We start from the raw sequence: 13225 nt of genomic DNA, 5'->3' as shown, positions 1-13225 counted from the left end.
CCCCTTTGTGTGTGTGTCTCTATCTTATTGATTAATCCATCTTGGCCTATGGATTTTATTACCTTTTCTAGGAAATCATCGCGATTAAAGAGGCCTACCAAAGGTGTAAGTAACCTTTTGTTCTGACTTCAGATAAAGAATGTCCCTTTCAAAATACCTCTGCGAAACTGAATCCTCTGCTTTCCCCTCTCCTTTCTTCTCCTTCAAAAGTATTCGACAGGAGCCTTGAATCAGATGTCAAAGATGATACAAGCGGAAACCTAAAAAAAATTCTGGTGTCCCTGCTGCAGGTAAGAGGGAAGAGGTCTCATGAGCTTTAGGATCTTGGGAAGAGCCCTTGGCAACGCGGCGCCATGACGAGAGAGGCCACGTCCATAGTAAACATTCCCTTCTCTTCTTAAAAATCTTACCAAGGGATCATCAACCCAGGCTCTATCAGATCAGCTCTTGTGAAACTACGCCGCTGGGATTCCTCCCACAACAGTAATTTGTCTAGTCATTTGCAGTTTACAGTCCCTTTTTGTTAGTGAGTTTTCTCCTTGGGCATCCTCACTGCGTTTGGCCAACGAGGGAAACGCCAGCCGAGAGAGGACAGGTGACCCGCCTGGGTTTATAGTAAGACACAGCCCGGGAGGCAGAGCCGGAGCAGCTGACCCCCAGCAGGGCCCTTTCCACAGCTCGACTCTGCGCCTACATCCAGGTTTCACCCCGCATCTCAGCCCGTAAGAACTTCTGCAGGGAGCTCGGCCAGGAGAGTGCGGCTTTCAGAGGTGGCCTTGCAAGGGCACCGCTCCTGGGCCTCCAGCCACACAGCATCTGTCTTCCCGTTGACACATCCACCTTATTAGCTTTGTGCGTTTCCTCTGTTTCTTTCCTCTCACTGTGGGTGGACTGACAGCAGAGAACATACAGAGTAGCCTTCAGCAGTAGCAGGAAGTGTACGTGTTCTGCTGTGTAACAAATTGCCACAAACTTCGCTACTCGACACAGATCCACGACCTCACGGTTTCTATCAGTCGGGAGTCCAGTCACAGGTTGGCTGAGTCCTTTGCTTGGGGTCTCATCAGGCTGAAGTCGAGGTGTCAGCCAGGGCCACCATTTCATCTGAGGACCTGGGTCCTCTTCCAAGCTCACTGGTAGTTGACAGCTTTCAGTTCCTGGTGGCTGATGTGACTGTTGTCCCTGCTAGCTGTCAACCAGAGACCCCTCCCCGCTCTGAGAGGCTATCTGCAGATAAACAGTTCAAAGCATGGCAAGTTGGTTTCTTCCGGGCCAGCAGGAGCTCATCTGTCTGACTTCTTCAGTCTTTGACCTTATAGGAACCTCACCTAATTGGGTCAGAGCCACCAGGATAATAGCGATTTTTATGAAGGCAACTGATGAAGGATCTTAATCACATCTGCACACATGCCCTTTGAATTGCAGGAGTGATACGTACTTCACGATAGTCACACATCCCACCCACACTTCTAGAGAAAGCGATTACCCAAGGCTGTGGGTCATTGGGGTCATCTCAGATGTCTCCCTGCCACAAAGGGCTCAGGCTAGACTTCAAGGCCTTCCGGGACCAACAGTCAGTGTTCTTCAGGACCTAACCGGTGAAATTTGATATTTTGGAAGGAGGACTATTAGCTTTCCACTTGACTGACTCTAGGGGCCATTGTGAGGTTGCTTTTGGCCTGTCTAAGAGGTCAGCGGGGTTTGTGAGTGACGTGATTGTCTACAAAAAAGAAAAAAACCAGTGTTGATACAAAACTACCTCTGTTTATTAATTGTGCCCGAAAGATGGCAGCAAAGAGCAGCCCTTTTGCAGGGCTGGATCTCCCTTGGGCCACCCTTCTGCAATCACCCAGTTTTTCAGGACTTCCTTTTTTTTGTCTTCTGTAGTCAGGCAGGAACTCAAGTTCATAACAATGTGTCGATTTTTCTAGGCTGATCGTGATGAAGGAGATGATGTGGACAAAGATCTATCTGGTCAGGATGCCAGAGATCTGTATGATGTAAGTGTGCGGACGTGCCAGTCTTGGCTACATCTTTTTAAATATTTATTAGCATTATTTTCAACAAGCGTTTCTTTATTTCATGCAAATGGGAGTTACTCAGGAAATATTTATGATCTTTAACATATTTCTCATATGTATAGTCTTCATGAAACTGAAAGAATCATTCCTGTTTTTATACTCTGGGGTTAACCACCTGAAATCCACCTTGTAATTAGGAAGGGTAGAAATAATATAAATCAGTATGTGATGTGTACACATGGTTGAGAAGTTCAAAGTGTTCAGTCAATCAATTTGGCTTCTATTCAGTGCATATTTTATAATTTCCTGTACATGAGGTCTGGTCTCAACACTGTTTATTCAGTCTTTTTAAAAAAGCCTTTACAAAATGTTTATATCTGACCCACAAGGCAGGGGAAGGCTGCTGGGGCACCGATGAACTTGCCTTCAACGAAGTCCTAGCCAAGAGGAACTACAAGCAGTTACGAGCTACCTTTCAAGCCTACCAAATAGTGAGTAATCCACTACCAGGGTGAGGAGCTCACACTGAAACTGAATCCTAAGCTTTTTCCAAAAGAAGCCATGATCTGGGGTATGGAGGCAGGGGTAAAGGGGGGGTTGTTGTTTTACAACAGCGTTTCTCAATCAGGGGTCTTTTGCCCCCCAAAGGATATGTGATAATGTCTGGAAACATTCAGGGTTGTCACACTGTGTGCTACTGGCATCTAGTGGGTCGAGGCCAGGGTTCTGCTAGACGTCTTAGAGTACACAGGAGAGTCCCCACAACAAAGAATCGTTCGGCTGCAAATGTAGTGCCAAGGCTGGGAAACACCGCTTTATAACAGAGGCTAGGAAAGCAGACAGGTGTCAAGTTCAGGAGCAAAGCCCCAGAATGGAAGCATCGTGGTTCTACCCCTGGCAAGTGACCTAACCTCTCCATCCTCTTTTGTGAAACAGGAGCCATGATCATCACCATTACACCCTCAGAGGGTTATTTTAGGAGCTAAATACGTTAAACATAAAAGGCTCAGGACAGTACCTGGTATGCGGTAAGCATACAAATGTTCGCTATTGTTATCATTCTAATTTACGGTGCTTACCCCTCCCCAGATGGATGTGATATACCTCAGAGATATGCTCCTGAAAAGACGTGTATAGATTACTTTTATACAATCATTTAAAAAAAAATCTAATGATAACTGTAAGACAACAACGTGAGTCAGCTATTTCCAGGCACTTAATGGTGAGTCCTTCCCTGAAAATCAGCCTTTCATTACAAGAAGTCTTTTAGGGAGTATCAGATTTTTTATTTTTCTATATATATTTTTTTGGTCTCCTATTTTATATTTGTAGAGGGCTTTTAACTATTCAAAGCACTTCTGTGCCCCGTATCTCATTTCAATTTCACAACAATGCCGCAACTATAATGTAGGCTGAACAGCCATTGTTACCCACAACTGCCGGACAAAGAAAGTCTGTTGTGAGTAAGGAGCCATCTGCAACTTATCAGGACCACACAGCAAGTCGGTAGCAGAAAGTGGAAGAGAACTCCAAGATTCCCCAGCCTGAGCTCCTACCTCGGCCGGAGTTGGCCGCTCCTCACTCAAAATAGTGTTTCCTATGTGTTGCCAGCAGATGAAAAGACAATAAAGCTTTGGAATTTTATCATCACTGTCTATATAAGCCTTGAAGGCCCTCTGCTTTCAAATCGTGCCCAGAGTCATGATCAAAGGCAGCTGACCCTGCACTGCCCAGGCCTCTGCCTGGAGCTGTGTAGACAGAACTGAAAAACTTCTCTATGACCTGGACCTTCTAGGGGCTGCGAGTGGAGGCTCTGAGGATGGCTGTCCTTGCTGAAGACTAAAAATACACATACGCACATACATATGAGTGTGTTTGTGTGTGCACGCGTGCACATGCGCGCATGAACTAGTGACTACCTGACCCCGGGGTGCCCATCCTTTTGGCATCTACAGGCCACGCTGGAAGAAGAGCTGTCTTGAGTCACACATTAAATACACCAACACTAATGAAAACTGATGAGCAAAAAACAAAAAACAAAAAAAAAAACCCAGAGGTTTTAAGTAAATTTATGATTTTTGTGTCGGGCTGCACTCATAGCCATCCTGGGCCACGTGCAGCCCGCAGGCGGCAAGTTGGAAACCCTTGTGACTCATCGTTCTCAAAATCAATCCTGAAACAGCAGCACCAACATCCCCTGGAGAACTTGTTAAAAATGAGACTTCTCAGTCCCCACCCTGGACCTACCGAGTCAGATTCTCTGGGGTTGGGGACCTATGGTCTGTGTTTTAACAAATTTCCAGATCCTGATGCAGGTTAAAGTTTAGGAAGTCTGCTCTATGCTATGAGCTGTATGACCTGGAGCAAGTTATTAAGGGTTCTGTGCCTCAGTTTCCTCAACTGTAAACTAGGGATAATAGTAGTACCCACTTCACTGGGTTAGTAAGAGTTAAACGAATTAACGCAAGTAAAGCACTGAGTCTCTAGCATTGGGTCACTGGAGCATGTGATGTGGCACAGGAACCCCGGCATAGATGCGAATTGCAATTTTGGCACAAAAACTCGGGGTTTTGCCCTGTGGCTGCCCTCTAAGACTGCGCCTTAAGTACTGATGCTCTCAGAAATCCCAGCCTAAGCAACAGAGGTTTCCCAACTCTGCTGCATCATGCCCCCCAGTCTACTAAATAGGAAAGGCATAGAGTCATAAAACCAAGGTAAGTTCTCCAAAGAGGGCTCGTTATAAATTGCAGGTTCACATACCCACAGCCCAGGCTCACTGCCTCCCCGTCACGCCTCACCATTTCTGCCCACCCCTGTAAGTGTTCCCAAGCCCATTCCAGAGCCCTCAGCCTTTTCATTGCTGTAGCCAAAGCCAGTGTATGGGGTTCTGCAATGGGCACACTGTTAATTGGGGGGAATTGGTTTTAGTCCCCTATTTTTCTAGTAATCTCCCTACCTGGTTAAGTAGAAGCTTTTGAGGCTTGTCTGAAATTCACCCTAGCAATGTGCTTTTTGTATCGAGATCAGAAAGCCTGGTTCTGTCCGAGAGCCTCCTAAGAATTAAGTATTCCAGGAAGTGAAAAGCGTGCCATTTGCAAAGGAGACTCACAGTTAATTGGAGCCAATCAATTGATTTTCATTTGTGTTCCATGGAGCCCTGGAGGTGCCTTAGTAGCTACCTAGAGGGGGATGGGGCAGAAGGTAGGTAGAGGAGAGCAATGCCTTCTCATTGTATTGGGTGAATAGCGCCCCTTGAAGTTGTGCAAAGAAGAGATCCTGCCAGGGCAGAAAGCCAGCATGGCTGCCTCAGCTAGCACAAGGAGCCCAGCTGCTGCCTCGCCGGGACATCTCTGCTTCTCTGCTTTTAGCTGCTGTGTAGGCTAAACTGCTACAGAAAATTGAAAAGCACTGTCTGGCCCAGCCTTAACAATAGAAACAGGATTTTAATGTAAGGAATTTTTTTGGTAAACACAGAACATGAATACAATGTTCTCTTGAAGTGCCATCTCAGTCTGCAGAAAGAGTGCCCTATTAATGGGAAAGTGATACCAGTCCCTTCTGCAATACCAGCTCCCATATCAAACCCCCAAAAGGCCGGGAACAGCTAAGGAAAGCACAGGACTGGAGCCCCCCAGACCGTTCTGCTTCTAATCCTTTACCCACACCAGGCCCCTGGGTGTGCAGCCCATGATGAGATGAAGCAACAGGCTTCATGAGATCTGGACCCTCCTCCCCCACATCTGTTGTGCTTGCACCACAAAGAATATTTTGTTTACCTTTGTTTTCAGAATAAAGTGCATAAATTCCACTAGCGTGTCTTCAAGGGCTCCAGCCATGTATAGAACCACAATTGTGTCATATCCTGTAAAGATAATTTCTAAGAAAGATGTCTCAATATTTCTAATGCTTAGACACTTTTCCCAAACCCGACAAAAAGTTCTCCTTTCTCTTTATTTGCTCTTTCTGAGTGTGGCCCAGGCAGTACTTGTGCTAAGACTAGTCATACTTTATTCTGAACTTCGGCTTCTATAAATATTTGGAAAGAAACCTAATGTGTTTCTTTCCTGTGCAGAGTGCTCTGCGAACTAGTGGTGAGTATAGGATCATTTGAAATCACCCCAGAATGAAGGCAAGTGGCATTTTGATGCGGTCAGCCCCCGGCTTCTAGCCCATGCAGGCCCCTCATCAGAAACGTGAGACCGAGTTCTTGCCATGAACTTCACAGCCTCTACTTATTTCACCCGAACTGTAGGAGACAGAGTCCCCATTCCTGGGACAAAGATGACAAGGAAGTTGTGGGTAAGATTATTGCAACCGCAGCCTCCTATAAAATTAGAAGTGGAAAGAATTTTTAAAACACATAGGAAACTCAGTATTATATATAAATGTAAAGAATTATTGATAGAGCCTAAGTTAATTGTTCTTCCATTCCCTGGTTTTACCGAGGAGGAAACTGAGGCTCAGGTTGTGGTCCTGACTGGGATCAAATCCATTAGGGGTCAAATCTGGATGAACTCCTCAGCCATGAGAGCCCCCATGCAAATGGGGGGCAACCCCCTTCAGCCCTGCAAGCCAGGAGGCCAGACAGGAGTTCCTTAAGGCCACATGACCAAATCAGGGAGAGCTGAGTGCTTTTTTTCCTTAAAATAAGATTGACTTATTTATTTTTAGAGAGAGAGAAAGGGAGGGAGAAAGAGAGGGAGAGAAACATCGATCAATTGCCTCTCATATGTGTCCCGACCGGGGACTGAACCTGCAACCCAGGCAATGTGCCCTTACCAGGAATCGAACGCAGAAACTTTCGCTTTGTGGGATGACACCCAACCCACTGAGCCACACCAGTCAGGGCAAGTTTAGTGCTCTTTGTGGGGGAAGAACCCCAAGTGCACCAAAAACAAAACCTGGACTAACAGCCAGACTTTGTCTCTCCAGCTCATGGGTAAAGACATCGAAGAGGCCATCGAAGCAGAAACCTCGGGAGACCTGCAGAAGGCCTACATAACTCTCGGTAAAGTAGAGCTAGGGGGTCCCTGGCTGAGGTCGGGCTGCCTGGAGACAGACTCAGAGACGGAGGTTTCTGTGCAGAAAGCTTTCACAGAACAGTTTTGGGAACAACACATCCAAGCAGCATTGGGCAAGGGAGAGAGTGAACGCGAAGCAATTGCAATAGCGGCCTTGCTGCTCCCCAGGGGGTCCTGTGGCCCAATGTCCACAGTGCACAAGGGGGCCAGGTCTTTGCACCCATGTCAAGCAGCCGGCTGGTTGCAACCCAGGGGCATTTGCAACCTTGGGTAAGGCTGTTCCCTCCTCGGAGGACAATTCCTGGGATGGGACTCCGCTGTGAGCAGCCAGCAGACAGTACTTGGACTTTGTCCTGAAGAGGTCATCTGAGGTACACACCATGGCATTCATGACAATCCCATTGAGACGACAGGTCCCTGAGAGCACCTGTCAACAGCCTGGGACCACTGTCCAGTCTCAGGGAGCAGTATGTACCTCATACGACACGCACTCAAAAGTACCCAGGCTCTGGATTCATGAACAAGTTTCTGCACATGCCTAATGGCTCGAGGGTATCTTTTTCCGTTTGGTTCCCTTCAACATTTAGAATGAATGAGGTCTGTTCAGAAAGCGATGGGAGGGAGACCAGATCCCCATGGTGCCAAGCCAGCACTGGGGTCTTCTCTCCAGATGTAGCCCAGGGGCAGGAAATAGCAGAGAGACAGGTGGGCCTGGGGCTGTGTCTGGCAGGCCTCCTTTTGGTTTTTGCAAGCCCTGGAAGGAAGGCACCGTCCCTGGCACCATCCCAAATGGCACAAAACATGGAGAGGTGCCTCCCCAGGAGGCAAGGAAGAACCGAAAAAGCAGCCCTGGAAGTTAAAAAATGTGCTCTAACTGCCAAGCCTTCTCTTTTCTTTCTTTCTTCCTTTCTTTCTTTTTTCTTTCTTTTTTTTGTTTTGAACAATGTCAGTAATTGATTTTTTAAAAACTCCATCCTCATCTTGCATTGAAATTAGCAGGGCTTCTATTGTAAAATCCCTGCCCCACACTGAATGAAGGCACATGGCCAACCACCCGTAGGGCCTGAAGAACGAGGGTCTTAGGTAAATGATCTACTCACAGCCCAGCCCGGAGGCTCCAAGCCCTTCCTGTGCCTTCAGCGCAGAGAATCAGGAGAACACTTGGGTTCAGTCAAGAGTAATATTAATCTTTATTAATATTAATTATTAATGATAATGAAATCATTCTTAATATTAATGCTAATAAAACCACTTAATTTTTTAACATTTACTTAGCACACGTGCCTGGGCCAGGGACCATGCTGGGCGTGGGATCAGAGGTACAAAGGTGCAACTTTTGCTCTTGAGAAACTTAAAGCCTACGGCAGATGCCCACAATTAACAGAGTAGGCTACAGAAATGATAAAAACAAAAACAGCCAGAGCACGGAGGGTCCAGAGGAAGGGGAGGCTCAGTCCCTGAAGTTGGGGACCACGAACTGCAGGACTTAGCTGCACTCCGGTGGTAGCAAACATACAAGCAATTAGAAAAGACCTTGAGAATAAACCACACAGATAGCAGGCGTGACTTCATGGCTACATTTTCTAGACAGCCCCCCACCCCCATACTCCCACCTAACTCGTCAAGATTCCACGTTATGGCTACAATCAAGGAGGAGGGGCTAGGAGACCAAATAACCGCCACCACTGGCAACTTCTGGAACGACACTTCTCAAAGTGGGGTCCCCGAGCCCCTGCATTGGAAATCGCCCGTGCGGAGGCGTGTAAAACACAGTTTCCTGAGCCCTACAGCAGGCTACCCTCTCAGAAGCTCCAGGAACAGAGGCTGGAAGCCACCCTTGGACAGGACCCCCAAGGGGTTGCCTCATGCTGACTGGAGCTGGAGAACCCCTGCTGCTCTGGAGCAAGGAGGAGCAGGAGACAGAGGCACAGCAGCCGGCAGCCTGGCCCTGCGCGCGCCACCTTTGTTCCCACATCTTCCTGAGCAAGCCCCCTACAGACGTCTGAGGGAGCCCCGCCGCCGCTCAGGACAGAGGGTGTTCACCAGGCATAGCTTGTATACAGAAGAAAAGCTGAGGATTTTCTCCCTAACCTATCGGAGAAAAGCAGTGCTGGGGGAGAAGACACCTATGTAGGTGTGGAGCACACCGCTGCTAGGCAGACAGGCACCTCAGCATCGGCTGGCACCGCACAGGAGGGGGTCCTCAGGAAGGCGTGGTGAGGCCACTAGCTCAGAAGGCCTGGGGGTCACAGTGAGCCCCAAATATGCAGCTCCCTAAACGGACAGGTTCCCCCCACAACTACCACCCATCCAGCAGCTCTTGAACTGTCCTCGGCTAGAGGGGTCAGACACCTGGGTCTGGGTTTTTCCTTCCCATGGACGCTCAGATGGCTGACACATGTCCTCCAAAAAAAAGACCTCCAGCGGAGACTCTGCTTCCCTACTCCTAGTCTTCTCCCTTCCTCGTAAGCACGTGCCATGGGGACAGTTACCTAGAAAACAGGAATTCCCACTAAGAACATATTAAGCCTGTGCATTATATGCTTATGCTGAAGTTATCCTTCGTTATTAATCACCAGCATCAAAAATGGGAAGCATTGTAGGTAAATGTTAACCTAAAGAGTAAATGGTACATTTTCCCCAAAGTGTTAGTCAGTATGGACCCCTACGAGGCTGGGAGGAGGGAAGAGAAGAATGATCGATCCCCCTGAGATGCACCCTGTCTCCTGCGCGGTGAGCCAAAAGCATGCTTCATTAATTTGAGGATCAAATCAAAGCTGGCAGGCAGGGGAGGGCCAGAAAAGAGCAACTGGCCGCCTCCCATGGAGGTGACCTGTCGGCCGGTCAAGCCTTTCTTCAAGCTCACATCCCAGATCGCAAACAAAGAGGTCAGTGGGGAACTGGGAAAAGATCCAGAGAAGAGACTCGCAGAACAAACCCAGCAAGGAAAAGCAAAGGGAAGGAAGGCTGTCTAGCGCGGGAAAGCAGGCCGCAGGCCAGCCGAGGGAGCCTCCAAGATGGTGAGGTTTGCGTACAGCAAGGATGTTGGCCCATCTGTTTCCTCCCTGGACCCGACTCCAGCATCAGAGATTTCATTTAGATAAGACAAGTTATTTCTGCTGGCAGGAAGCAGGAGCTTGAGGGAAAGAGCCTGAGTGTCCCAGGTGCAGGGGCCAAGCATCCCGCTCCCTCCAAAGGGTCTCCAGGGAACAGGAGGGGTTCTGACAGGTGGAGAGGGGTTTTGACTCAGTTCTGGCTGAAGACTCCAGGTGCCCTGACCTAGGGAATCTTCCCAATCCCATTACACCACAGTAGGACGTGCGCTCCTTTCGAACATCTGTCTCGCTATCTGATCACCTCCAGGTGACACTCAGGGCCATCTCTGTTCCTTCGAGGGCCTCCCTGTTATTCCCCAAAATGTAACTGCTTCATGTTCTCTTTCCCCTCCTCCGCCCAGTGAGGTGTGCCCGAGACCAGGAGGGCTATTTTGCTGACCGTCTGTACAAGGCCATGAAGGGTGTGGGGACCGATGAGGAGACGCTAATTCACATCGTTGTGACCAGGGCTCAGGTAAGGCACCCCCGGCTCCGAAGTGGCAGGCTGTGACTCCTCTTTTTGCCACCGTGGGCATCATCAGCAAATAGTTTTCACTTAGAGCCTCTTTACAGAAAAAGTAAAACAAGGACACCTTGTGCCTTCCCAGACTTTGTGAAAGACCCTTTGTGCTACGCTTCAACCTATTTCTTTTTGTAAAACTACAATAATGATAGCCACTTCTCTTTCTGTCACCTGCGGCTCCAGAAAGCTCCTGGTGGTGTGCAGGGGGACGTCCTGGGGCCCTCCGGGGTGGCACAGCTGGGCTCGGCTCCATTTTATGGAAGGAAACACTGAGACACTGAAAACTTAGTGCCGGGCGAGGTTAGCCAGCTGCAGGGACAATGAGCAAACGATTGCCTAGCTCCTGAGCAAGGCCTTTATTTAATTGTGCAGAAGCACAGTTGTGCACAAGAAACACATCAGTGCAAGACAATGTGTCTCAACCTTTCTAAAATTATTAATTGCCCACTAAGGAACCCTTTTGGACCTACCCATTTTTTCCTTAATTGCCACCCCCCTTCCCCATCAAGAAATGTTAACACCGCAAATATACTGTGTGTCTGTTTATGTTCCATTTATAGGTACTTTTACATAAAAAGATTGAGGGTTATTTTCCACCCTGAAAGAACCAATTTTTGCCCTGTTAGGAATGCTATTATCTCCCTTTGAGAATGCATGAGTATAAGAAAGGGGCGGGGGGTGGGGGGGTGAGTAGCCAAAGCTTGGGAGCAGCTGTGAAGATTCATAGCAAATGCTTTGGAACATAGAGCCGCACAGAGCAGAAATGACAAGGAAAAGAGGTGTGTGTGCAGTGCGGGGAGAATGGCGTTTCAGCTGCAGCAGGAGAAGCCTTGGAGAATGAACTGCAACTGGTAACTTAACATCCACATCTTCACTCAAAAAAGTGTTAAATGAAGGGGGGAAGCTACCAACCCAAATTCTGGCCCACAGCTTTTGACAAATAATGCTTAACATCTAACTAACATTGTTGTTTTTAAATATAACTTAGCAACAACATCATTCTTTCGTTTTTATTTCTGTTCCTGGAATTTGTCCTCCCCTCCTTTTTCCTCCTCCTCCACTACGCGTATTTTTCTTTCTCTCTTAAAGTCCTCGTCTCTCTCTCCCCTCTTCCGCTCCTCTGATCTCTGTCACCCTCCTGCAGGCCTCATTCTCTCCCTCGTGGCTCCGAAGCTCTCTCGTTCCTTTACCTCTCTAGGTCTCTCTCTTCTCTCTCTGTCTCTTAGCAACTCAACCCCCCAGCCAAAGTCTTCAAGTCAAAGGACCAGGCTGGTGACAGAGCAGGGCAGGGATTCTACAAGAGCCCAGGGGAACAGGCGGGTCCGGAGGGATCCTCAGGGCTCCATGTTCACTCCCTCCAATGTGGGCCCAGAGTGTTTATTCCAAGACGCTCTGCCCATCTCGGTACCAACCACATGTCCTGGGTCATGTCCGCACATGGATCGCCCCTCATGGGGCTTCAGGGCCAGCCAGATTTCGTTGACCAGAACCCCTAATCCGCCAAAGCATCAGGGTCTAAGAACAGAGCCGCAGGCTGCCCTCCGCATGGAGTCCCCACCTTTCGGCTCCGCCCCCATCCACACAGGGCACAGGCCAGGGCAGCAGAGAGACAGGCGCCACCTGCCTGCTCCCGCCGCTCTCCTGCTCAGCACCCACTTGGAACAACTCCTCATGCACCCACCTTCTCCTGTTCTCATCTTCCTCTCTCCTGTTCAGCTCTCTAATTGGGGCAGGGGTAGAAAGCACCAGAACTTGGGCGATGGTCTGTACGTCTGTTCACCAGCACTAACTCCTGTGCTGATCAGGGTATGAGGGGAAAAAGAGGCCTCATTTCAAATTTCTGTGTTCTGTCCAGTCCTGCTAAATAAGAACTATTTGTTTTTTAAATAACTATAAAAAGTTCAAAAGATAAGTAACATCTTTCAACCCGTAAAAGTCCTAAGAAATCCAAGCGTCAGGGCCCATCACGCCTTGTTGGAGCACAGACGCCCACTCACAGCCGTCGCCACCCCTGTGTGGGGAGCTGAGCCTCCCTCCTCCACACCACAGCGAGAGGAAGGGTCCTACCTCTGCAGGTGGCTTTGCGACGTAAATGCGCCAATGAGAGTGCCGCGCTTAGGGTAGTGCCTGCCCGCATTTGTGGTGAACGTGCTACAAACACGCTTGTCTCCATCTCTGTGGTGATCTCTCCTACAGGTGGACCTTCCGGGAATAAAAGCCAAGTTCCAAGAGAGGTATCACAAGTCCCTCTCTGACATGGTTCGCTCAGACACCTCGGGGGACTTCCAGAAACTGCTGGTAGCCCTCTTGCACTGAACGGAGCCTGCCGGCCGGAGCACAGGGAGGAGCCTTCTTTGTCCAGAGCCCATTCCAAACCGGATTTGCAAATGTGGCTCCGGCAGGAAAACCCTTCAAGAGTCCTGGTCCAGTTTTTGGCAACTTCAGCAGTGCAGCCAGGCCGGGCTGTTTAAGTCAAAGACAGCAGCTTCCAGATGCTTGGGAAGGTTGCCCTTGCAGTCCAGCTTAGCAAGTGTCTGGGCTGCCTCTTGTTTCTTTAGCGTGGTA

General features: G+C 48.8%; 1 protein-coding gene across 1 annotated transcript in view; it reads left to right on the top strand.

Moving 5' to 3' along the window:
• ANXA13 (annexin A13) overlaps positions 1-12976 on the top strand; it is a 44477-nt gene extending 31501 nt beyond the window's left edge. The window contains exons 6-12 of the mRNA XM_054590091.1: positions 72-105; positions 211-290; positions 1932-2000; positions 2411-2512; positions 6954-7029; positions 10500-10612; positions 12857-12976. Of these exons, the coding sequence (XP_054446066.1) occupies positions 72-105; positions 211-290; positions 1932-2000; positions 2411-2512; positions 6954-7029; positions 10500-10612; positions 12857-12976 (594 nt within the window). The remainder of the gene's footprint in view (positions 1-71; positions 106-210; positions 291-1931; positions 2001-2410; positions 2513-6953; positions 7030-10499; positions 10613-12856) is intronic.
• The last annotated feature ends 249 nt before the right edge of the window (positions 12977-13225 follow it).

The sequence above is a fragment of the Pteronotus mesoamericanus genome, unplaced genomic scaffold (genome assembly GCF_021234165.1).
Source record: "Pteronotus mesoamericanus isolate MK-2021 breed Mesoamerican mustached bat unplaced genomic scaffold, CSHL_Meso_final scaffold_174, whole genome shotgun sequence".
Taxonomy (NCBI): domain Eukaryota; kingdom Metazoa; phylum Chordata; class Mammalia; order Chiroptera; family Mormoopidae; genus Pteronotus; species Pteronotus mesoamericanus.
Note: the sequence above shows the minus strand (reverse complement) of the source record. Positions and strands in the feature narration are given on the sequence as shown.